Here is a 24,881-nt window from a genome sequence, read left to right on the forward strand (position 1 = left end):
AATAATGCGATTACAGGGAACAAATAGAAGAAATTCTGAATCTCCAAATATAGTAGTTCTTGATAGGACCTGAGTTGATTGGACACTTTGTGAGATAACTGACTGTGCTCAACCACACCATGTCATTAAACAAATCTATCGACGTATTGCATAAGTAAGTTGTTGATTTCTCTATTTATGAGCTTCTGTCATATGGATCTCGCATATGGCCTCTTTGACATAGTCATCCTTTCTAGATTTTGTTTGTGTCATGCAGATTTGATTTATCCTGATCCTCGAATTGTTTCAAATCTTTGATAGGGTATTAGAGTATCATGATCTCCTTCCAACTCATCATCATTTGGCTCATTTGTTCATTCAGTTTGTGACATGACACGACATTGATAGATTTAAAATTATATTTACTAAAACAAACCCAAAGATTGTTAAATAGAAAATTAAAGCAAGTGGAAAAAAATTTCGCAATAGAAGAGGCTTTCATTGAAAATAAGAAAATTTGAACTTTGGCCCTGATCGTGGGCCAATTTCTTTTTTTTAAAAAAACATTACAAGGGGAATTAAAACTTAATTAGATAAAATGACATAAAAGGTGGGTCCCGAGCCTCATTCGGACTACCACCGATTTTAGGAATGACATAAAATTCATTTTTGTCTATCAAGATGAGCGAGGCATCAAGAGCGGAGTGGAAGTCCAATTAAGAACTTGCTCCATTGGCTCGACGTCTCGTATGCTTGGTGTTTCGATCAATTCCTCCAGCACAACGTCACCTTCTTCAAGAAGATCCCTAGTTCCTTCTTTGAGACTGTCATCATTGTCATATTCTTCTACCAGAAAATACTGATACAAATGAGGCAAAGGCTTTGGTGATGCATGATTAACCTCCTTCTTGTTCTGACCCTCTCTTGACACAGAAGCAAAAGCTTGATGGGGTGTCATGCTCATAAAATTGAGTTTCTCACTTATGCTCAGAGAAGCTACAATTTTCTCAAGATTTTCTAAGTTGGTTGGGACTACAGCTTTACCCACACATCAATTTTTTTCGACCTCGACCATGTTAATAGTAAACTTTCCACGATTCGACAGTGAATCAGTATTGGCATTAGGTATGACAATTTGAAGAGTTACAACCTTTTGATCAATCAAGTCTTGAATTTTATGCTTCAAGTTGATGCAATCTTCAGTGGTATGTCCGACACATTCTGAATGGTAAACACAGTGAAGATCGGCCATGTAATGTCTGGAATTGACATTGACATTTTTTGGATCAATTGTTTGTATCAGACCGGCTGCTTTCAATCTCTAAAAAAGATGAGTCCGACTTTCAACCAAAGGAGTAAAGACTCGAGGTGGTTTCTTCTCAAGTTTTGGACGAGACAAATTGTAATTATTTCATGGAGGTGGAGGTACTTGATGATAAAGTGGTGGATTTTGGCGAGTAGGCACTGGTGTTTGGAAATTTGGGTATTGGGGAGTTTGGTAGATATGAGAAGTATTTAGGTAATTTGGCAAAGTGACTTGGTAATTTGGTTGAACAATTGGGTAATATGACAGATGAGCTGGGTAATTTGGATAATTTTGTGGTAGAGCTTGGTAATTTGGATAATTAGGTGGTAGAGCTTGATAATTTGGATAATTTGGTGGTGGGGCTTGGTAATTTGAATAATTTGGTGGTGGAGCTTGGTAATTTGATTGGACATAAGAGACGGGGTAATGATTATGCGGAGCTAAAGGGTAGGTTTTGAATGGTAAAGACTTTCGAACATTATGACCAACATGTCTCTTTGATTTTTGGCTCGATTCAAATGAGATAGAGGAAACATCCTCCCTTTTCCTCCTCAATGGTCTTGAGGATTCATCTTGGGAATCCATTCGTATGATTTTTCCGGTCTTGAGACCGTCTTCAATAGCTTCACCAATTTTGACTATCTCACTGAACTTCCTTTCTGAAATGAGAAACATCCTATTATAGTACTCCGGCTCTTGAATGTGCACGAATACTTCAATAATTTCTTTCTCGGTCATGAGAGGCCTAACCCTTGCAGCCTCTCTTCTCCAACGGTAGGCATATTCTCGATAGCTTTCACAAGACTTCTGCTCGATTCTCTCTAAAGAGTATCGATCAGGAATGAGGTCTATATTGTAACCAAACCTTTCAATGAAGTCTTTAGCCAAAGCGCTCCAACTTCGCTATTGTTTCATTTCTTGAGAAATAAACCATTCAAAAGCTTCTCCTTTCAGGCTTCGACTAAAGAGCAGCATTAACAAAATTTCATCTTTTCCAACTCCCACAAATTGGTTGCAATAATCCCTCAAATGAGCAAAAGGATTTTCAACTCCACTAAAAGTGTCAAATTTTGGCACTTTAAAACCTTCCGGGAGGTCCAAATGTTGATGAAAACAGAAATCTTCATAATCGTTCTCCTTATTCTCATAATGATCGAGTTCAAAATGTGTAGTAGAGGGAGGGTATAATTCTGGCGATATTGGAATATGAAAAGCAGTTTTTAGAGGTATGGATTGAATGGTTAGTGAGTTTTGAACAATTTGAAAAGGGATTTGATGGACGGGAGGAAAATTCAAATTTTGAGGAGTATGTGATTTTTGGTGTAAGGAGCTAGCATGATGTGGGTCAAGGGTGGTTAGGTCGATGATGAGAGGTTCTGAAATGGTAGTGGTGGATGAATTGTTTGGAAGATGTTTGGATATTGGATCCGAAGTGAGAAAATTGAGTGAAGGCCTTTCATTGTTTGGAGTAGGAGTGTTGGTAATGATAGCTAGATTTGTCAAATCTCGAGTCTTATCCATTTCAACCCTCATTTCAGCAATCTGTTGGAACAATTGTGCAACCAACTTGTTCTGTTCAGCAATGATAGGGCCATTCACCATAATTCCGGTTGAATTAGTGTCCTCAACATTTTCAACCACTTTTTCCTTGCCTTTCGACAAACTTTGGTCAGAGAAGGAATCTTTGGGGACTTTAGACCTTGTGAAGTATGGATGTTCTGCCATCTTTCTCAACACAGATCAACTTTGAGTACCTTTTAAAGAAAAATAACTCAAAAGACAAACGTGTTAGTTTATGTTGATTATAAATAATACAAAATATCACGCACATGATTGCAAACACATAAGAGTTGTTTTACTTGAAGATAAACTTGCCCACATAATTAGGAAAACGACTAAATAAACATGAATTTATCTATTTGATTTTGGGATAAGTGAATCAGAGAAGTCAACTTTTATGGAGCCGAGGTCCTTTTATACTTCTGATTTTCGAGGAGATGGAATTCTAATCTTCTCGCAAGGGTTGGAAAAAAAATAAAATTTCTCAAAAATGGGGACCGAGTCTTGAAAGACTACCTACGTATCTCACGAAGGAGAATTCATGTCGTACGTAGTTCGATCAACTTGAATCTCTTTCGATTTGAGACGGTGGATCTTTTCTAATATGGGAGAGTAAGATTTGAAAAATGCAGTTCAAATTTTGTTGGGAAACTAAAGACTCGAAGAGTATTTGGACGTACTTTTGATAGTGACTTGATATTTGTGCTTATGGGTTTCTAGAAAATTTCAATAGTAGTAGGCTAGAGCATTTCCAAATAAAACAACATAATCACACAAACAGTTATAACACTTAAACAATTATTGCGCGTTCTAAACAAATATGTTACCTTTTTGTGCCAAGGGTAGGCCTAGCGATTCGAAGGATATATAACGTCGTTTGAAACATTACATTGCCTCGAAACCCAAATTTATACAAATTTTACGAATAAAATTAAAAGGGGATACATAATAGGGAAAAAAGATACAAATGATCAATCTCACGCAGGGGTACAATCCTAAACTATTCTTCCATGGACGGTTCTTCTTTTCGATTTCTTGTCATCTCCGAATGTCCATGCTTTTGGATGAAATGATAACTTGATGCTTCTTCAACTCGAACAAATTATTAAACTCTCAATCCCAAGAGACAATGCTTTGTCAAATAACGTATACATCCTTCAAATTTAAACACATAAGCATGATTGTCTTTTTACTGACCAATGGGTCAAATCGACACAAGGTGGACTTTTAATGGGCCCACCACGCCTTGGGTGCTGGGTCAACTTAGTTCAATATGCGCTAAATTAGGGATTTGGTTTTGCTCTATGCTAGTTGACTAAGAGTGGTTTTTGAAAGATCGGGAACCCAAGTGGACAACTTAGGCTGGACCTCACGACAACCATTGGACACATAACGTACCAATAAATTGCCGATCCTTCTGAAAAAGAGTTGAGTATAAAAAGTTCGGCTACGATTATGCAGAAACCATCTTTAATATACTATATATACAACAGGAAATGTCATGAATGTAATGACAGTTATATCAATTTAAACACATTAAGCGCAGATAAACAATTCAACAATTAATAACAATTAGTCAAATAAGTCAAATCTTATGATTAGAACTTATTTAAGTCCCCAGTAGAGTCGTCATTTTTGTTATGCCGTAATTTGACTATCTCTAGAAAAATCACTATTTGAAATATTCTAAGTATAAAACAATTTGAGAAAAAATACTTAGAAAAGAGTCGCCACTTAATTTTTTAAAGAAATTAAGAAAATTTATAATTTTCAAAGATTTAAACAGAAAAAATCATTTGAAAAATACCAAAGAGGGTTCGGGGTTCAATTTACATTTCGAGAAGGGTTTACGCATTCGAAGTGTCCGCTAACATGCGATTGACTTGCAACTTGACTAAAATATATTTGACTATTTTTTTTTTGGAAAAATGATTTAACATAGACAATAATAATTTACAATACTTGATTAACTTTGAGAAAAATAATTAAATAAATGACACATTTTATTTTATTTATTTTTAGAGAAATGGACCTAATATGAAACATTTGAATTAGAGACAAGTAATTAGAATTTTAACAAAACTAGATTAGTTAAAATTTATTTGACTCATAATAATTTGAACTAATTTAGTCGATAAACCAAGAAATCATTTTAAACTAATTAAAGAGAAAATGAAAGTTTTAACTAAAAACATATTTAATTATGTAAAAAAAAAAAACAAGAGTTGATAAAATTGAAATTTTATTAAAATCTAACATAAAGAATATAGTTTATCTTTTGGGGATTTAATTAAGTTAACTAACAATTTTAAAGTTAGAGTTAAACAACAAATAATAAATAATCACTATTAAATAATTGAAGAGTAAGATAGAAATTGAATTTGGGCCTCCTTTTGGGCCAATGTCGCTGGAATTTTTGGGGTTTAATCCTAAACCCCTTTTTGTATACACAAGCTGTATATCAGTCTATATCGGCATGTATATCAACTTTTTCCGTGTATCTCCTGCTTCTGAACACCTGTATTTTACCTCATCTCTGTATATTTGCATTTTTACCTATAATTCAATGTATAATGAGTGTATACTGCTGTATACATTATGTATACAACCCATTTCTAGGCTTTTGGGACTTGAGAATTCAATATCCCGCCTTGTATGGCTTCCTCGACACCTGTTCATTAATATTTAGCTAGGAATAGGTGGTGGCTAGAGTAAGAAAGTGAATTTGGGAATTTACGGCCCAATGGATATGCAAAAAGGGAGAAAGCAAAGTCTAATGGACTCACTCGAGAACAAGGGGGTTGAAGGCAAAAGAGCAAGAGTTAGTAACTTAACAAGAAAAATACATAATTAATTTAAGTCTGGACACTAGCAAATGACTTAGAGAATAAGTGTGCATCTCAAAAACTTATTTAATTGGACCAAACAGACTCATACATAAACTAATACCAAAAGAGACTTATATCGAGCAAATTATATAGTAAAACAATCGAGATAAATTCGAGAAACTCAACTTAAAGGCTTGTCTTTAAACAATAAGAGATTACTTTAACTTAATTAATTAGGAAAATGGGGCCAAGGTATATCACACTAAGGAATCATACACACATGTTTATCATAAGTGCGAAAGCTATCAATGTCAACATTGGACAATTTACTATGCTTGAATTCATCCAAAATTAATTAAGCAATTAATCCTACAAAGTAAGAAACAATGAACATATCATAAGAAAGACATGTTACCAATGAAACAAGACAAACCACTTGTTATCACTATTAATCAAATAGTTGACCATATATTGACAATATGCAGCTTGAAATGAGATTTTCATTTTTACCAGAAGAAAAGGTAAAAATTAATGGCAACACAATCGGATATGAAAATCCATATAAAATCACATTTTTGGCTTGCATTAATGGAAAAAGCAACTAAACATGAACTAAGATTTGAAAACAAAAGTCATATTTCAAATGATCTTAAAGATTAAACTCCAACAAAACTAAGATTTGAAAATCAATAAAACAGGAAACTCAGATTTTACACCGACTCAAACTTGAAAATGTAATCATTTTCTACTGAAATTTGAATAGCATGAAGACACAAACTTGATTTAAACGAGTCACAAAGACCACATAGACTTTTAAGAAATAGATAAAACCGAGCCATTGGAACAAGCATTCGACTACACCATATATATCAGCATTAACACATCAGTTAATTTTGAGGAAAAAAACTTAAGCTTATATACATAACAACATTAAACAGTAACAATCTCAAACGCAACACACCTGACACTTAAATACCGTATAAATGAGACGGTATAGACCCAAATCCCAATGACATCAAGCAGTAGCTTTGAGAAGAGGATGAACGAACATAACTCAAAAGAGTAGTCGAGAAACATCAACACTAGATGCAAATTTACAAGCTTCGACTCGACCAAATAACGGAATCATATAAGAACAAATACATCACATAGCAACATCAACAAAACCAACGATAACTAACAACAAACAACCACATATTAAGGCTTTTCCGATATCAAAAAATATTATTTTCTTGAAACAGAAAAAGAGGCCAGGAGAATATTGTAAAGGAGGAAGCATTACCTTTTTCGGGGCAGCGACTGGGACGACGAGCTTAACCGCGAAGACCTTCCATCACCCTAATTGATTCTAATGAGCTTCGACGAGTAAAATATCTTCAAATTCGAGGAAAAGAAACTAAAAAATCCTCTCTGTTTTGGTCGAGAATTTCGCCTAAAAATGCCCTTGTTTCGGGTAACCCAAATCAGTCTCTAAAAATCCCCCTATCCACACCCTTTCGGTGACCAAAAGAGATGAATATATATAAAAGAATATTTAGGGCTAGAAATTAGGGGGGAAACAGGCTTAAATTTTGAATTTGAAATATTCTTTTTCGAGGCAATAGTGAAGGGGATTGGAAGTTCTGAAAAAGAGGAAAAATGAGATGGCGATGGTGTTGGTTGTTGCATACGCCTACTGCTTTTCCGAATTTGCTGGGATTTGAATGTTGATTGCTAGTCGTTTGGGAAGGAAGAAGACACAGGGGTCGGTTTGGTACTGTTGTACGTATGTATTGCTGATGGGTTTGAGTGTAATTGTGGTGAGAATGGGTCATTTGCATTGAGTGGAGCCGCTGGAAAATAATGTATGAGGTGGGCTGCTAATTTGGGAAAGAAGTGGGTCTGGAATGAGATCAAAATTGGTCTCAATAAAGTTTTAAGAGTTGAGTAAAAAATGGCTTGTACTGAATTTAAGATTTGGCCACACGGATTGTGATTATAGCCATTGGAAATTACAAACGTAGCCGATTTTAATTCATTTGGTAAATTCGACTAGTAATTCAATAAGATGAATTAATATAATTAAACTAACGAACTTCTTAATCTTAATAAAATAAAATAATTAATAAAATTGGAAAGTAACCATTTTAATTACAAACTAATTACCTTGCAATTATAACTATAACTTAAATTGAAATAAATTAATAAGATATTTAACTAAAATGTAAAATCTTTTGTGAGGATTTTCAAATATTTATAAAATATACTAATTATATACATAACTATGTAAAACATATATATTATTTAAAAATTATAAAAAGTGACGAAACTATTTAAAATAACTTGCGAACTAAATTTATTTTATTCTTTTGAATTGTTTATAAAACTAATTATTTTAAATCGTTTGAAATTGAAGAAGCTCGATGATTAATTTGTAGTGTGAAGGTCCAAAATTAGGTGTCAACAGCTAGTTAGGTAATTTTTCCTATTACAATTCCTTTTGGAGATGATAGTTTTTTGAGAAATTGTTGTATATAACTATAGTTTCGTGTTCCTTATTATGAAACATAGAGAGATTTTGATTTGTTATGAATTGTAGTAGCATTCTGGTTTCAAAACGTAGCGGAATATATTTCAATCATACACATAGTAATAGTGAAATACACTATATCAACACACATTATAATAGTGAAATATATTGTATCTCGTTTTTGATAAGTGTATCCACATGTATACAATATATCTGTTTAATTGTATTTGCACGAATGATAAATATACTAGTGTGTATCTACTATTAAATATTAAACGATCACAATATTTTATAATTTTTTTAAAAACTATTGTTATTTCAGATAAATATAGTCTTAATTTGTTGTGTAGTGTAATTTATTTTTTGGTAAATACTCCCTAGACTTTTCTCTTTTTTCAAACTGAACATTTTAATTTGGGTAAATGATAGTTTTAGTCCTTAAGTTCTGTAGCTTATTTGGTTTTTTATTTTTTATTATTCAACTAAATGCATTTGACTTCTAGTTAAATTAAGTGTGTTGTTTTAGTCTAATCATTAATGAAAGGCCGCCTAGGTTAATAACTGTTCGCAACAAATTAACTGCAAGCAAAATAAATAAAAGAAAATGTTACTTTTATTAATGAATCGGTGTGAGTACAATTTTGTTGTTCTCTTGAATCTTATTTCCTAAGCCTCTCCAAGATTCGAGGGCCTTCAGTAGTGTACTTCTCGAATTGTTGGATGATGTAGACTTCCTTGAGATGTTAACGTCGAAAAGCACTTCATCGTTTCAAGTTGATCTCCGGAAGAACTCCGTTGATCACTCCTTCGTAGAGCTATGTAGTTGATGTTGTAGCTTTCTTCAATTGCAGAATGCTTGTTAAAGAGTTTTCTTGATGTCGTTAGAATGTCATGTCCATTCCCTATTTATAGTTGTGGGAGGTGGACAAGGTTGCATATGATTGGCCAAAGGATGTCATTTTTACACTTGACATGTTGTGATTGGTTCTTGCACTTGATTGAGACTATCACCTCATTTAGACACGTGGCATCGCCTTATTGGTCTTGGATGCCTAGTTACTGTGACATGTGGCATGAGTTTGGGCTTCAAGGTGAAATGAACCTTGTATTTGGATTTAATAAGATGGACTTATTTATTTGTAAAGCCCAAATTAATCATTCATTCTAAACGAACATGGATTTAATTCAATTTTCATATGAATTTAACCCAATACAATTTATGTGTCTACAAATGCCCCTTACTTCGAGACTTGTCGACATGTAGGCTTGTCGAAGTTTGGCGACAAGACTTGACGTATTCATGAATGTGTTTTTATTTTTTGAGACTTGTCGACGTGTAGGCTTGGCAAATTTGACGATGAAAGTTAAAGTCTTCATGAATGTGTATTCATTTTTTGAGACTTCTCTACGTGTAGGCTTTCCGAATTTGATGACGAGGGTTGAAGTCTTCATGAATGCATTTTCATTTTTTGAGACTTCTCTACGTGTAAGCTTGCCAAATTTGACGATGAGAGTTGAAGTCTTTATGAATGCATTGTTGAGACTTCAAGAGTATTTGTTTCTTGTCGTCGCATCCTAACTAGGTCACTACAAATGATTTGTTTGTTGTGATCTCAATTTTTTTTTTAAACATTCTTGCTTGACAACCACGTAGACCCTCTATATTGATTTCAAATAGATGGGTCTAGTGAGTAGTAACATTATTTTTCCGTGTGATCTTTCTTGCAAGGTGTAAAAAAACAAGAAAATTGATTGAATTTTGAATCAAATAAAAAAGAATATTAACTTTCCTTTGGTATCCAAGTCAATGAAGATATTCTTCTTTCCTTAACTCTTTGGTTCATCCTTCCATATTGGTGTGACTTCAAAATGGACATGGAATATCTCAACTCAAATCAGATTTTCTTCTTCCAAATTCACCTTATTATGCCTTATGAAAGGATTATAAATCTTTAACAAGAATCCCTATATAATCCTCTCCAATGCATAGAGAATTTCATCACACAAAATTCTAGACGCTGGAAAAAAACAAGTTATCCGAGTGTATTTAACTATTCAGTTGCGACGTCGCTTGTTTTTTATCAAATCGAGAGACATAGCCTCTATCATATCTCAAAAGAAACTTCAAGCAAAGTACTCTTGCTACTTGCTCAGGTAACTTAGAATCTTGTTTAGCAATAACCCGTTTTGATGGTTCAGCTTTGCACGCATGTAGTGTAAAATTCATTTCTAATTGTAGAAAAATTGAAATTGCAAACCGTTTGATTTTTCTGAAACTAGAAGCACGGAGCTATAACATAGAAAAAAATCGCCGCCAAACTTCTATTCCATTGCTACAGTTTTTTATCTTCAATGTTGAATCTGCTTCTGATTGACAGATTTGCGTGTCCGTAGTGTAAAATTCATTTCTAATTGTAGAAAAATCAAAATCGCAAGACGTTTGATTTTTCCAAAACTAGAAACATGGAACTACGACATATAAAATATTTGTAGCCAAATTACTCTTCAATTGCTACAATTTTAATTTTCAAGGTTGAACTTATTTATGATGGTCAGATCTTTTTGTCTTTTGATTACTCCAATTTTGTTTCTGCCAATGTAACCCCCCCCCCCCTTTTTTTTTCCAGAGTCACGTTGTGCAATCTTGAATTTCAATAGAGACAATGGACTTTAGTGACCAAGATGCGCCATACCCTTGCCTTGAGATCATGGAGAATAAGCAACATTCACACGCCAAAGTTCTCACTTTGAAAGTTCATCCTCCGGTGATCGGCGCTTTCCCACTTGTTAGAAAGACACTGGAAACATCTTATCATCTCCCAGAGTGGTCGTCAACAAAAACGAAGGATGTCACATACAATTTCTCCAGCAATGTCACAACTGAAAAAGTTCTCCTCTTGAAGTCTTCCACTCATCAAAATGTTGTTGTTGCCATCTCTCCTCGTCATGATGAGAATCTTAGCAGTTGACGTGTTCCTTCTTCCGGGTTTGGTGAGGTTTGCTATACATCTGGCAATTGGGAGTGGGTAGAAGATGTGATTGCCCGTTGCAAGGAGACTTTGGATAACATCAAGACTTATGATGCTATCTTTGATTCAATGTTCACATATGACCATAACGAAAATGTTCTCCAGGCGTTTTGCGAGAATTGGCGTCCATCCACCAATACGGTCTCTACCTTCGTCAGAGAGTTATCTATTTCTTTATGGGATTTGAGAGCCATTGAAAGTCTTCTTGTTCATGGTTCCTTTTATGATGAAGTTATATCCGGGGTTGACATAAGTAGATAATCAAGGGAAGTCTTTTCACCCAAGAAACTACTCCTTCTTGATTTCGGCGTTCTACCGACTTACCAAAAGTGCCATTGACGAAGTCTCCTTACGAGAATGGACAAAGTTTTGGTTTAGGGGACCGAGGAAATATGTCAAGCCTTCACTAAGGACGTCTAAGAATCGTACGAAACCAAGGATGAATCAAGATCCTTCTGAAAATATTGACATAAGCTTTCTGCCTCGAACCGAAGAAGAAAATGCTCCTTTTGTCGAGCTAGGCGTAGAAGAATTATTCAAGGATGATACTTATCTAGTGGCTTTTCTTGCATGTTGGCTTTGCAAGTTTGTTCTTCCTAACAAGAAAGCTAATTGTATTCGTGCTAGTGTCTTCAAAGTTGCAAGCTTGATGGCTCATGGAGAAATATTTTATTTGGCGGTTTCGGTCCTTGCAAGCATCTTTCGCGGCCTCAAGGATATATCCACTTCTTCAAACTTGGGTGCTTGCACCACATTACTTCCCATTCATTATGTATATGGATGGATAGGTGAGTATTTTGAGACCTACTACCGTATTACCCGTCCTCAACGAGGTGTGCGAATGTGGCAGATTTCTGGAGAAAAGATGACAAAACATTTTGACCTTGTTGACGCTCGCAAGTTATTTCAACAAGTGAATGTGCATGACCTCCACAATTTGGCCATGCTACAGGGAAAAGAGCTACATATTGATGTTAGTGGAAAATTATCCACTTCCTGGAGCGATTTCCTTATAGGCCTTCGCTCAAGTTTTGTCACTTTGAGGCTGGATGATGAACTGATTGTGGAGCCTTATAGCCCTCACTGATTCAGTCGATAATTTGGATATTGTCAAGATGTTCCTGGTGCACTCATAGAGCACCATTATGATTGTTCATTGCTAGCTTTGATGCAATTATGAGATTCATGTGTTCATCTTGGAAGCATATGTAACGACCCGAGAGCACCCCCTAGTCGTAACACGGCGTACTCGACTTCTCGGAGGTCTTATACAAGCCCTTAGCATATCATGAACATTAAAGCATATGAAAATAACGGAAAATTTAAAATTTTTCTTTACAATAGAAGTTTTCGTAAAATAAGATAGAGTCTATGACACTATGTCTCAAACCATCTATAGCATTTAGAATAACAACTCTTTCATAACAACTTAGGGACACGGCCCTTACATAATAATTACTAGGGACACGACCCTTACACAAGTCTAAAGATATAAAACATAAAGACATAATGACATAAGTGTACGAGGTAGGTTCATCCTCGAAACTATGAGGACTCCCCAAGTCTTCATTCCCAAGCTCCTTATAAACCTAACTTCCATGCATAAGACATCACATCACTAAACCCTACACTTTGTAAAAATGTAGAAGAAATATGGGTTAGTACAACACACGTACTAAGTATGGAAGCCATGCATAAAAACCATTAAAACATGCTTAAAAAGGACATTTAGTTGAAACCATGTTTTATGCACATTTTGAACATCATCTTGAAAGAGTCGGAGAATCACAAGTCACAAGCAATTCACATATAGTTCATCAAAGCACAAAGGATAATAACATCACCATAAGCATAGTCTCTAAACATAATCTTAATACAATATTACTCATTACAAGACATACTACTCATGCATATTCAGTCATTAAGACCATTACATCATAATATAATAACAACATAAGTAACCCTAGGTTCTACTTGTGCAATGCATAGGTAGGGTCCATAGTCCTACCTACACTAAGTATTACTTTGGATCACCATACTCATACTTATCATATATTAGTCTTATCCATTGGTCATATACATAGTAAGGTGACATTCATAAACATTAGTTCATATCAAGAAAAGTCAATCAGTAACATAATACAATTAAAGCATGTATTATTCATAATAATCATAATAAGATAGAACAACACCATTAAGGCATAGTTCATACAACATGTTCATATCATACATCTTAGTCATAATTCAAATAGTCCATATCATAGGTAAACCATCATCATAATGATCATACACAACATAGCTTCAACATACATAAGTCATAATCATCATAATCATAAGAGAAACACTACTACAACCAACCCTTAGGATCCCACAAGTGTAATGTGTAAGAGAAGTCACATACCCTCCCTTACACTATGTAGAAACCCTTAAGAAAGCCTTAGTAAGAGTTCACACCTTTCATACCTTCATTTACGTTTACATTAGGGAAATATTGCATTAACCGACATAGACCATGAGAGCTACATGGAATCCGGTGTTCTACTCCCACACCGAAAAGAGAGGGTTAACATTTGCCTAAAGTGTAACCATTCGTACATAGCTATCTAGGTGGATCCACTAAGCTAGAGTCCTATGTGGGCACATAGTTAAGGGTCAAGGAGATTGCTTCTACAAACCCTAACTTACTAAACGTGAGGGTTTCCATCTCATGAGACAACACATACCGTGGGTAATCCGGACTTGCTAAACGTGAGGAAACCCATGTGGGGAGCCAGACTTACTAAACGTGAGAGCCCCATCTCATTTACATGCCCTTTTGGTGCTAAGCATCAAATTCCCTTTTGTAATCATCTTTAGTCATCACATAAGTTCACATTAGCCTTTACTAGACTCTTATGTAAACATCTTACCATAATAGCTCATATGTATTCATAAGTGAGTAACAATCCTTTCACTTTAGGAACACTTAGCAAGTGAGTAAACCTTTCACTTTACATTATGCTATAATCATGAGAACTACCTTTCATTCATATAACAATCATACCATAACATACATACATACATACCTCTTAGCACACATAGTCATATCTTCATGGTCATGTACATTTCATGCATAATAGTATGTAAAGGTGCATATGAGAATTAGCCTTTCAATTGACACCATAGACATATCATATTCATATTTATGCATGGAGTGTGTGTGCATGATTGTCCTCACAATGGCACAACAACAACAACATTAACATTATAGACACCTCCTTTGTCAAGGGGGGGGGGGGGGTCATAACATATACATAATATCCCAACTGATGCACAATTCACATATTTGCATTTAAGGATCTTAGATCATGTAAGTCACATATCCAATATTCATCATTCAAGTACATCATTCATGGCATGTATCATTTGGGGATTATGTGGGTAGGGTCCTTCCACAAGAGAACCTCATAAAATTCAACATATAGATCATACCATGTTCATAACATCTCATTCATATTCATAAAGTATCATACTTAGTCATATCTAGGGTTGTAGGGAAGAGGGACCTTGTCTTAACACTACAATTCATACTAACAAGTAAGCACTTCCACCATAAGTGGATCAAACCATTAATTCAAAGGATATATAATAAGTAAACATCTCCCCCACAAGTGGATCAACAATTCAATAGAAGGCTACTTACCAATTGAAAACCTTCATTCATAGCCATCAAGGCTTTCTTCAAGATTCAACCCTATTTTTTTTATATTCATACATCATATAAGATAACCTCATAATACAATAATGAGTTTCATAGTAACATACTAGATTTTCATCCTTCAATCATCATTCAACACAAGCTAGGGTTTAGAATTGAGAAAGAAAAGGGAAATCATGGGTCTTGTGGGGAATTGTTCAAAAACCATAAGTGTTACATGAATTCATCCACAAACATTCATATATAATCATAAATAACCATTATAGATCAATGGAATCGACTTTAGAAAGAGACTCACGAATTGGGATTGAAATATACAATTTGGGGGACTTTGAAAACCATATTTGGAAGGACCTCTTGGGGAAAGGGATCCCAAGAGTGAAGAGCAACCATACCTTAGTTAAACCCTATGAATTTCACGTGAAACCTCCCATCTACAAGCCCTTGATAAGCTCCTTCAAAGTTCTTCCATGGAGTCTTGAGTTGAGAGAGTTTTGAGAGAGAGAGAATTTTGGAAGGGAAAATGAGTTGGGCTTTTATTTGGGTCTTGGAATAATTGATTTAATTGGGTGAGTTTTGGAGTTAAAACGGCTTAAATAGGGGTCCTAGGCTTGGGAAAAATGAGATATCCTTGAGTTAAAACAATTGGGAAAAGACCCAATAAGTTACTTGCTAGAAACTGCCGAAATGGCATCACTGAAGCCTTCACGGACCGTGATCATCACCACGGACCGTGAAACGGGTCGTGAAGATTTTCAGCCTGACAGTGCTTCACTATTTCGTGAATAACTTTTTACTCAGAGATCGGAATTGGGAAAGGTCGGTGGCGTTGGAAAGAGGACTTAGAGACCTTGCATTGGATAAGTAATAGACCACCAAATTCATTTTGAGCTAAGTGATATGACCATTTGAAGTTGACCCTATACTCTAAGTCTGATGGAGATCCCTTCACGTGAGGCTCCACGAGCCGTGGTGCCTCTCGTGGTCATGATACAGTATCTAGGAAACCTTCCCCTTAAGCCCTAAAAATCTAAGACACCACCACGAGCCTTCCCACGAACCGTGAAGTGGGTCGTGTGGAGGGGCTATTTTTGGGCAGCCTTTGTTTAGCTACTGCCTAGCCTACCACAAGCCACACCACGAGCCGTGGTCCTCACCACGAGCCGTTGTGGTGGTCGTGGAAGGTGAGGCAGTTTCCATGAAAGAGTGGACTGCCCTAGTCCTCTTTCTTGGCTCTAACCCTCAAACTTGGCCCTCGCTTAGTCTACTAATTTTCGGACGTCATGGTCGTTTCTTGACGTTTGATCTCTAAAATCACCAAACTAGCTTCAATAGCCATTTTTCATCATTTAAACAAGTTTTCAACTATAAACTAACATGTGAGGCTCTAGGTCAACCTACTAGATTCAGTCAAGACTTAGCTAAGTGTTACTAGTTTCGTATGTGGCATTACAACATAACTCATAGGCGTACAACATATGTAATCACGGCCAAAATCTTTCCAGATTAGTACAAATATATTTTCAAAGTTAGCTCAAATTCTGCCTCGCTCAACTCTTCTGCTTTGAGCAACTTTGGGAGAAAATCAATAACTCGGCGTAGGAGCCTCAAAATGATGCAATTCTTGTTCCATTGGAAGCATAACTCAGAGACGGTACAACATATGAAAAAAATCACGACCAAAATCTTTCCTGATTAGTACATATATATTTTTAAAGTTAGCTCAAATTTTGCTTCGCTCAACTCTTCAGCTTTGAGTAACTTTGGGAGAAAATCAATAGCTCGGTGTAAGAGCCTTGAAATGATACGATTCTTGTTACGTTGGAAGCATAACTCATAGAAGTACAACATATGTAAAAATCACGGCCAAAATATCTCCAGGTTAATACAAATATATTTTCAAAGTTAGCTTGAATTCTGAAACTACGAGATCATTGTTTCATTGTGAGGAGCGCGTCTTTGGTGTGAAATCCAAAATTCAATGTAAGAGTGGTGAAACTATGAGTTTCTTATTTCATTGTAACGAGCGCATCAAGAACAACACTATTTATAGAAGTTACAACAAAATTCATTCCAAATTGATGATAAATTTTTTTCAGGTTGACTATACGCCCAGAATGTCAATTTCTCAACTTTGTTCGCTCTTGACAACAAAAAAAAAACTTGTCTCTTGAGCTTGGAGTGTTCAAGTCATGATCTTTGCGGGTACATCATTTCAACATAAGTAGGGCTTTGATCCGAAGGGTATCCTGATTTGATGTTGTAGGTAAAGATGCCCTAATTTTGAGTAACTTACTGAAGCATCATTGAATTACACAAAATTATCTCTATCGGAAGCAAAAAAACTTCAAGTTGAATCGCAAATCACTTGATCCAATACCAATGAAATTCATTAGACTGTCGCATATCAAAAATTCAAATCAAAATTCTTTTTGAATTGATTAGATTAATACCTGAAGTTGACTTTCAAATCTAGCATGTTTGATATGAAACTTTGACGATCATAGTGGAAGATCCATAACTCGATGTAGGAGTTTCAGTATTACAAGTTTCTTCTTTTGTTGCGGAGAGGGCTTTAAGAACTTCAATGTGTGTAACAATGATGATCAAAATCTTTATGAATTTTCACAAATAGGCCTTTGAAGTGCTCAGATCAACTCCAAAATATGATTATTATTTTTTAGCTTTGAGTGGTCGTGGTAGAAAATTCATAACTTAGCGAATGAACGTCTGAATCACAAGTTGATTTTTACATGGCGAAGTACACGCCAAGAACTGCAATATATGTAAAAATCATGGTCAAAACCTTCGTGAATTTTTACAAACTAGCCTTTGAAGTCAACATGCCTTGCTTAACTCTTCTCCTTTGCACATCAATGACGCATTTGAACTCACGTTTTAGCTACATAATTTTAAAGAGCTAGTGTGAGGATCACACAATGCCACCAAAACCCCTTCTTGTTTTTTACTCATTTGACTGAGCTAAGAGTGATTAGTCCAAGCGCCTACGTACCTCCGTGAAGAGGATAAAGTCATATCGTAGTTCAAGATGATGAGTTTTATTTATTTTATTTCAGTTTTTTTTTGCCGTACACAGTTTATACTCTTGCAGGCCAGAAGTAACATGCAATTTATGCTCATACCTTAAGGAGCGTAGACAACCTTCATGGGAAGTATTGCTTCAAAAACTTGCCGTTAATTGGACCAACTCTTACACCGTCTTGGTCTACATTTTTTGTAAACGCCACTTGAATATGCATCTTTCACAACATACACCCTATTCCATTTTGATGTAAACTTGTCACCGATGCGTTTGTTAAGGATTATGGGTCTCCTGACTGCTAAGACCAAGTCTCCCACTTGAAATGATCGAGGTCGCACTTTCTTGTTAAATGCTTTCGCAAGTCGAGCTTGATAACACTCCAAACTTTGTTGTGCTTCCAATCTCTTCTCATCCAATGCTTCCAACTCTGTTAGACGAAGTTGAGCGTTACTTTCAGTTATAAGTCCCTCTTGGATTGTTATTCACAATGATGGAATTTGCTTCTCCAACGGAAGGACTGCTTCTACGCCATACACCAATGAAAACAAAATCGCTTGAGTAACAATTCTAAAGGTTGTACAATATGCCCACAAAGCTTCACCAATTCTCTCATGCCAGTCCCTTTTATTCTTTGCAACTACTTTATTCAATAGGTTACCAAGTATCTTGTTAAAAGCTTCAGCAAGACCATTGGCAAGTGCATTGTACATTGAAGGCTTATGTTGCTTAAAACTGCACTTCTCGCACAAACTACTCATGAGTTTATTGTTGAAGGGTGTTCCATTATCAGTAACTATACATCTTGGTATGCCATATCTAAGAAATATGTTTGATTTGATAAAATCAACAACATTTTCCTTCTTTACCTATTTTAATGGCACAACTTCAGCCCATCTAGAGAAATAGTCAGTGGCAGCCAAGATATACATTTGTCCTTTTGACGACTTAGGAAAAGGTCCAACAACATCAAGTCCATATGCATCGAAAGGCCATGAGGCTACAGTTGGATGCAGAGCCTCTTGGTATTGATGGCTGTAATTAGCATGGAATTGACATGCTTGACACTTCTTTGCATGCTCTAAGTAGTCCATTACCATTGTTGGTCAATAGTAGCCCATCATTTTGATGCGAAAATGAAGTTTAGGCCTTGATTGGTATGCTCCACATGTGCCAGAATGTGCCTCCTCCATTGTTGGTTGAGTTTCTTCTTTGTCAAGACACCGCAAGAATAGTCCCTCATAAGAACGATGAAACAGTATTCCCTTGTGAAAGACGAATCGCGGTGCCCTTCTCTTAATGTCTACTCTTACTCGTGGATCCTCAAGCAGCCTACCATGTTCAAGATACTAAATCAATTGTTTTCTCCAATCTTCCTTTTCAACCACTTGAACGGATATATGGTGGCTTTCATTGATTTGAAGATCAAGACAACCAGGAATAACCCATCGATGACATACGTGCACCTTTGTTGTCTAATTTTCTCTGAGTGCCATTGTTGTGGCCAAGTTAGCCAAAGCATCCGCCATGCGATTGTTCGCAACAAATTTCCTTATGCGCTGAAAATTAACTGCAAGAAAAATAAATAAAAGAAAATGTTATTTTTATTGATGAATCGTTGTGAGTACAATTATGTTGTTCTCTTGATTCTTCTCTCCTAAGATTGTTCAAGATTCGAGGGCCTTCAGTAGCATACTTCTCAAATTATTGGATGATGTAGACTTTCTAGAGATGTTCTTGATCTCCGGGAACGTCGGAAAGCACTTCGTCGTTTCAAGTCGAACACCGGGAAGAACTCCGTTGATCACTCCTTCGAAGAGCTATGCAGTTGATGTTGTAGCTTTCTCCAATTACAGAATGCTTGTTGAAGAGTTTTATTTATGTCGTTAGAATTTCATGTCCATTCCTTATTTATAGTTGTAAGGGGTGGACAAGATTGCATATGATTGGCCAAAGGATGTCATTTTGACACTTGACATGTTGTGATTGGTTCTTGTACTTGATTGGGACTACCACCTCATTTAGATACGTGGCGTCGCCTTATTGGTCTTGAGTGCTTAGTCACTGTGACATGTGGCATGAGTTTGGGCTTCAAGGTGAAATGGACCTTGGATTTGGATTTAATAAAATAGACTTATTTATTTGTAAAGCCCAAATTAATCATTCAGCCCAAACGAACATAGATTTAATTTAAATTTCATATGAATTTAACCAATACAATTTATGTGTCTACAAATGCCCCTTACTTCGAGACTTGTCAACATGTAGGCTTACCGAAGTTTGGCGACAAGACTTAAGTATTCATGAATGTGTTTTCATTTTTTGAGATTTTTCAACGTGTAGGCTTATTGAATTTGACGACGAAAGTTAAAGTCTTCATGAATGTGTATTCATTTTTTGAAACTTCTCTACGTGTAAGCTTGTCGAATTTGACGACGAGGCTTGAAGTCTTCATGAATGCATTTTTATTTTTTGAGACTTCTCTACATGTAGGCTTGCCGAATTTGACGACGAGAGTTGAAGTCTTTATGAATGCATTATTGAGACTTCAAGAGTATTTGTTTCTTGTTGATATGGTGAATGGGAGGGAGTCGTGTTGATATCTCTAGAATGACTAATCTTACTATTTTCATTTATTTTAGGTGAAACATGTTCCAACAACGCCGCAGAGTACCAAGCTTTGATTGTGGGCCTTGAAATGACATCAAATATGAAAATTCCTCAATTGGATATCTACGGTGACTCTCAATTGATCATCAGTTACTTGGTACTATGTGACGTTGTTGGAATATGTTTCACCTAAAACAAATGAAAATGGTAAGATTAGTTATTCTGGAGATATCAACATGACTCTTGCCCCTGCACCATCTCGATATGCAGATCCATCAAAGAACATTATCCATGTCGACAATTCTTCAGTAAAAAATACATCTTCATCAGAAAGCTCATCTGAAGTTTCCCAGTTTCCCAGAAGAGGGCGATCAACTAGGAAGTTAGCAAGTGTTTTCCCCTTCACAACTTTTTGAGGTGTGTATATGATCTCATATTGATTAAACAATATAGACCATCTTGCTAGACGTCCTGAGAGAACTGGTCAAGTCATTACGAACTTCACGGGATCAACCCGAAAAATTAGCTTGATAGTGTACGCTTCAAAATAATGTCTCAATTTTTGTTGTTACATAAAGCAATACTAAGGACATTTTCTCAATGGGCGAATAATTCAACTCAGCTCCTATCAAGGTCCGACTCAGATAGTACAATGCTTGTTCCTTCTTAGCTTCGTTCTGTTGAGCAAGAAGTTCTCCAAGTGATCACTCTTGCGATGCAATGTATAGTATCAATAGCTTTCCAAGAGTTGGTGCCCCTAATACAAATGAATTCAACTAGTATCTTTTGATGCTTTCAAAAGCATTTCGACATGATTGGTCCCAGTGGAAAGGAGCATCTTTCTTCATTAAATGGTTGAAGGGTTGACATCGTCCAACCAGGTTAGAAATGAATGCCAAATTTCCTTGTAGTCTGCAAAGGTCTCTCAAGTTCTTTGGCTCAGGTATTTTTTGAATGGCATCAATCTTTGCGGGATCGACTTCGATTCCACGGTGACGCAGAATGAAGCCAAGAAACTTTCCTGAGGTAACCCCAAATGCACATTTGAGTGGATTCATCTTCAAGTCAAATTTTCTTAGCCTCTCAAAAACAATTTGAATGTCTTCACGATGGTGTTCCCTTTGCTTCGTTTTCACCACCAAGTCATCGACGTAATATTTCACCCTCTTATGAAACATGTCATCAAATATGTTTTGCATTGCATGTTGGTAAGTGGCACTAGCATTCTTTAGACCAAAGGGCATCACTTTATAACAATAAATCCCTTTTGGATTTCAAAAAGTAGTGTATTCTTCATCTTTTGGAGACATTCTGATTTGATTATATCCAGAAGAACCATTCATAAATGACATACTTCATGACCAATTGTAGCATCAACCATGAGCTCAATGATTGGCAGAGGGAAATCATCTTTTGGACATGTCTTGGTTCAAATCTCGTAAATCAACGCAGACACCTATTTAACCATTCTTTTTCTTGACAGGACAATAATTGAGATCCATAATGGGTACTTCACTTCTCGGATAAATCCAGCTTCTATGAGCTTGTTGACCTCTGTTTTAGTTTGTGTTACCAACTCAGGGCGAAACACTAGTTGTGACTGCTTTATAGGACGTGTTCCCTTTTTTATCCCTAAATGATGAATAACTATCATAGGATTAAGGCCCGACATTTCTATGTACGACCAAGCAAACACGTCCTTGTACTTAACCAATAACTTGAAGTATTTTCTCTCTTCTTGTTGTGTAAGAAGTGCACTAATGAAGGTTGGGCGTGGATCTTCCAAAGTGCCTAGATTTAGTTCCTTGAGGTCGTCTATGGTTGATTGTACGCCATCCTCCAGTTGAGGGGGAGCCTCTTGGACATCATCATCTGTATCATCAAAGTGTGGACCTTCTTTCACTGTTATGTGATAGGATGATTGTATCAAGTTTGAATCTTCCCTCTGACTTCCTACGAAGACTGTGATGGTTTCATCTTCCTCCTTTTTAGTTTCTCCATGACATTGATTGGTGATAACAATTGTGCTTATTTTTAACTTCGATGAACCATCTGTGGTAATTGACAATATAGCATTTCTCTTCATACGTGATGGGAAAACACTATAGATCTCTTTGTCGTCGGTTACATCACAAAAATCTTGATTTTCATGCTCCAACAACCTCATTTCTGATGATGACTTCCTTTTGGTTCCCAAGCGATGAAATACAGAGGTCTTTGAGGTGGTGGCATAGATGTCCACTTGTTTAGAGGATTACATTCCATCATTCTGGCCCAATCTTTCAAATGCAGAGACACAAGGTGTCAATCTTCCAATGCGTTCAAACACCGAAGTTCGTCATGGTGTTTCCTTCCTTAGATTCCTCTTTTTTATATAGAGGTCTGGTGGGATGAAGCTATTTCCTTTCCATTCTTAGATGAAATCCGAAGAGGCTCTGACAAACTAAATCCTAACCCAAATCTAGGAGTGGTGACATGATATCCTTGCTTTCTCAACTGCATTTGAGACTTTGTAAGCTCCTGTATCTTTTCACCAGTCACTTTGTCCCTGAGTTCTCCTAACTTCGTTGGATTTGAGAAGTCGTAACCTGATTTTTCAAACAATGTGAAGACCTTTTGATCAAAGTTCCTTTTTATCTTACCAACTTCGGTATTCCCTTTGGAGGGCTCCAAAGCGATAGACGAGACTTGTGCAACTGGGACAGTCATTTTCTCCTTCAAATATTGGAATGTTATGTGACTAAATTTCTTCTTCAGTGGGTGTAATTGTTGAGTACATTCCTCTAGCAGTGGTTGTCCCTTTTTCGACGCTCACGTGGAATGTAGCAAAAGGTTGGTTACTCATTATCAATATTGGTCTGCATGACTACTTTAGATGGTGAAAGCTTAATGGAAACCTCTTCCATTCTCTTCTTAGACATCTTGATACCAACCCATTGAACTTTACAATCTTCGAGATCAATTGAGTCGGCTTTTACATGTGCCTCCATATTTGATCTTCCAGAATCTAAATAGAATTTTGCATATGCAAAATAGGACTCCGTCTTAGTGAAAAGATTGATGTCTACATCAATTTTTACTACCTCACAATCTTTCATATACTTCATGTATTGATGCAAAGTAGATGGCACCACTCTATTTTCATGAACCCAAGGATGTCCGAGCAACAAATGGTATGATATTTTGGCATCTATAACATGAATCAAAGTGTTTGATTTCACGTCGCCAATGGGCAATCCTACGCGAATCTTCCCTATGGATCATTGTACTTCTTGATTGAAACCTTGGATCGTTAGGTTACTTTTGGACATTTCATCAATAGAGATCCCAAGTTTTTTCAAAATAACTTTTGGTATGATATTGACTGCCGAACCACCATCGATTAGTATGCGATTGAGATGTAGTTCCTAAATAGATCCTACAACAAACAAAGGTTTGTTATGTATCTTAGACCCTAACAACAAGTCATCATCTGTGAAGGCAATTGTAGCACAACATGGGGAAACTTTTTCATCAGTTTGATGTTCTTGTGTTATTGCTGGATTATGCCTGCCTTTGCTTTTCTTTGTTTCGTCTGGGCTGGAAATAACATGTGTTGCACCAATTTGACTACCGCAAAAGAATTTTCAGGAAAGAATTCATTTAATGTAATGGTCCTTCAAACCTTCTGCGATAAAAAACCATTGATCTATTGGCTAGTACAAGGCTTGACGCTTTTTGATGGCTGTAGTTGATTCACGTTACTCCTTATTGCTCTTGTCTTAGGAAGTTGTATCCTAAGAATTGCTTGATGACTCCGCTTCTTATGAGTAACCAAAGTCCAACCATCAACTTCATTTTCTTCGTGGTCGTCTATCTCTAGTGAACCTTCAAGAGTTTTCATTGGAAAATCAACTTCAGTAGGAGTTAAACTTCTGAATTGCAAGAAAGTGGACCTTTAGCACTTTTTTTGATTTGGTGCTACACTAGCATGATTTGCCTCCGTTGTTTCATCCTGGTCAATGATGATTTTTCCTTCACTTACTAACATAATGATTTTCTCCTTCAAGATAAAGCATTTACTTGTCGGGTGGCCAAGGACGCGATGGAACTTGTAGTATCTAGGATCACCAACCTTATTGATTTCTTCGGGCCTCTTTGATTCAGGAAGATCAATTACTTTCTAAGCTATCAATTCATCTAGAATCATAGGTACATCTGAATATGTAAATGGGTAGACCTTTGCCTCTAACTCCTTCAAGGTTGGACGTCGCCTCTCCTCCCTATGATATAGACTTGGGGCTTCCTCCTTTTTTAGTTTACTCTTGATGGTGACATTTACAG

At 36.2% G+C, this 24,881-nt stretch overlaps 1 protein-coding gene across 1 annotated transcript; it reads right to left on the minus strand.

Moving 5' to 3' along the window:
• Positions 1-18,433: 18,433 nt before the first annotated feature.
• On the minus strand, positions 18,434-19,048 carry LOC125838851 (uncharacterized). Its single transcript, XM_049517882.1, has 2 exons — positions 18,879-19,048; positions 18,434-18,767 (listed from the first exon to the last, which is right to left on the minus strand). The coding sequence occupies exons 1-2, from the start codon at positions 19,046-19,048 to the stop codon at positions 18,434-18,436; spliced, it is 504 nt and encodes a 167-aa protein (XP_049373839.1).
• Between the last annotated feature and the right edge of the window lie 5,833 nt (positions 19,049-24,881).

This window comes from Solanum verrucosum, unplaced genomic scaffold (assembly GCF_900185275.1).
Source record: "Solanum verrucosum unplaced genomic scaffold, falcon-dt-bn FXZP01000182.1, whole genome shotgun sequence".
NCBI classification, from domain to species: Eukaryota; Viridiplantae; Streptophyta; class Magnoliopsida; order Solanales; family Solanaceae; genus Solanum; species Solanum verrucosum.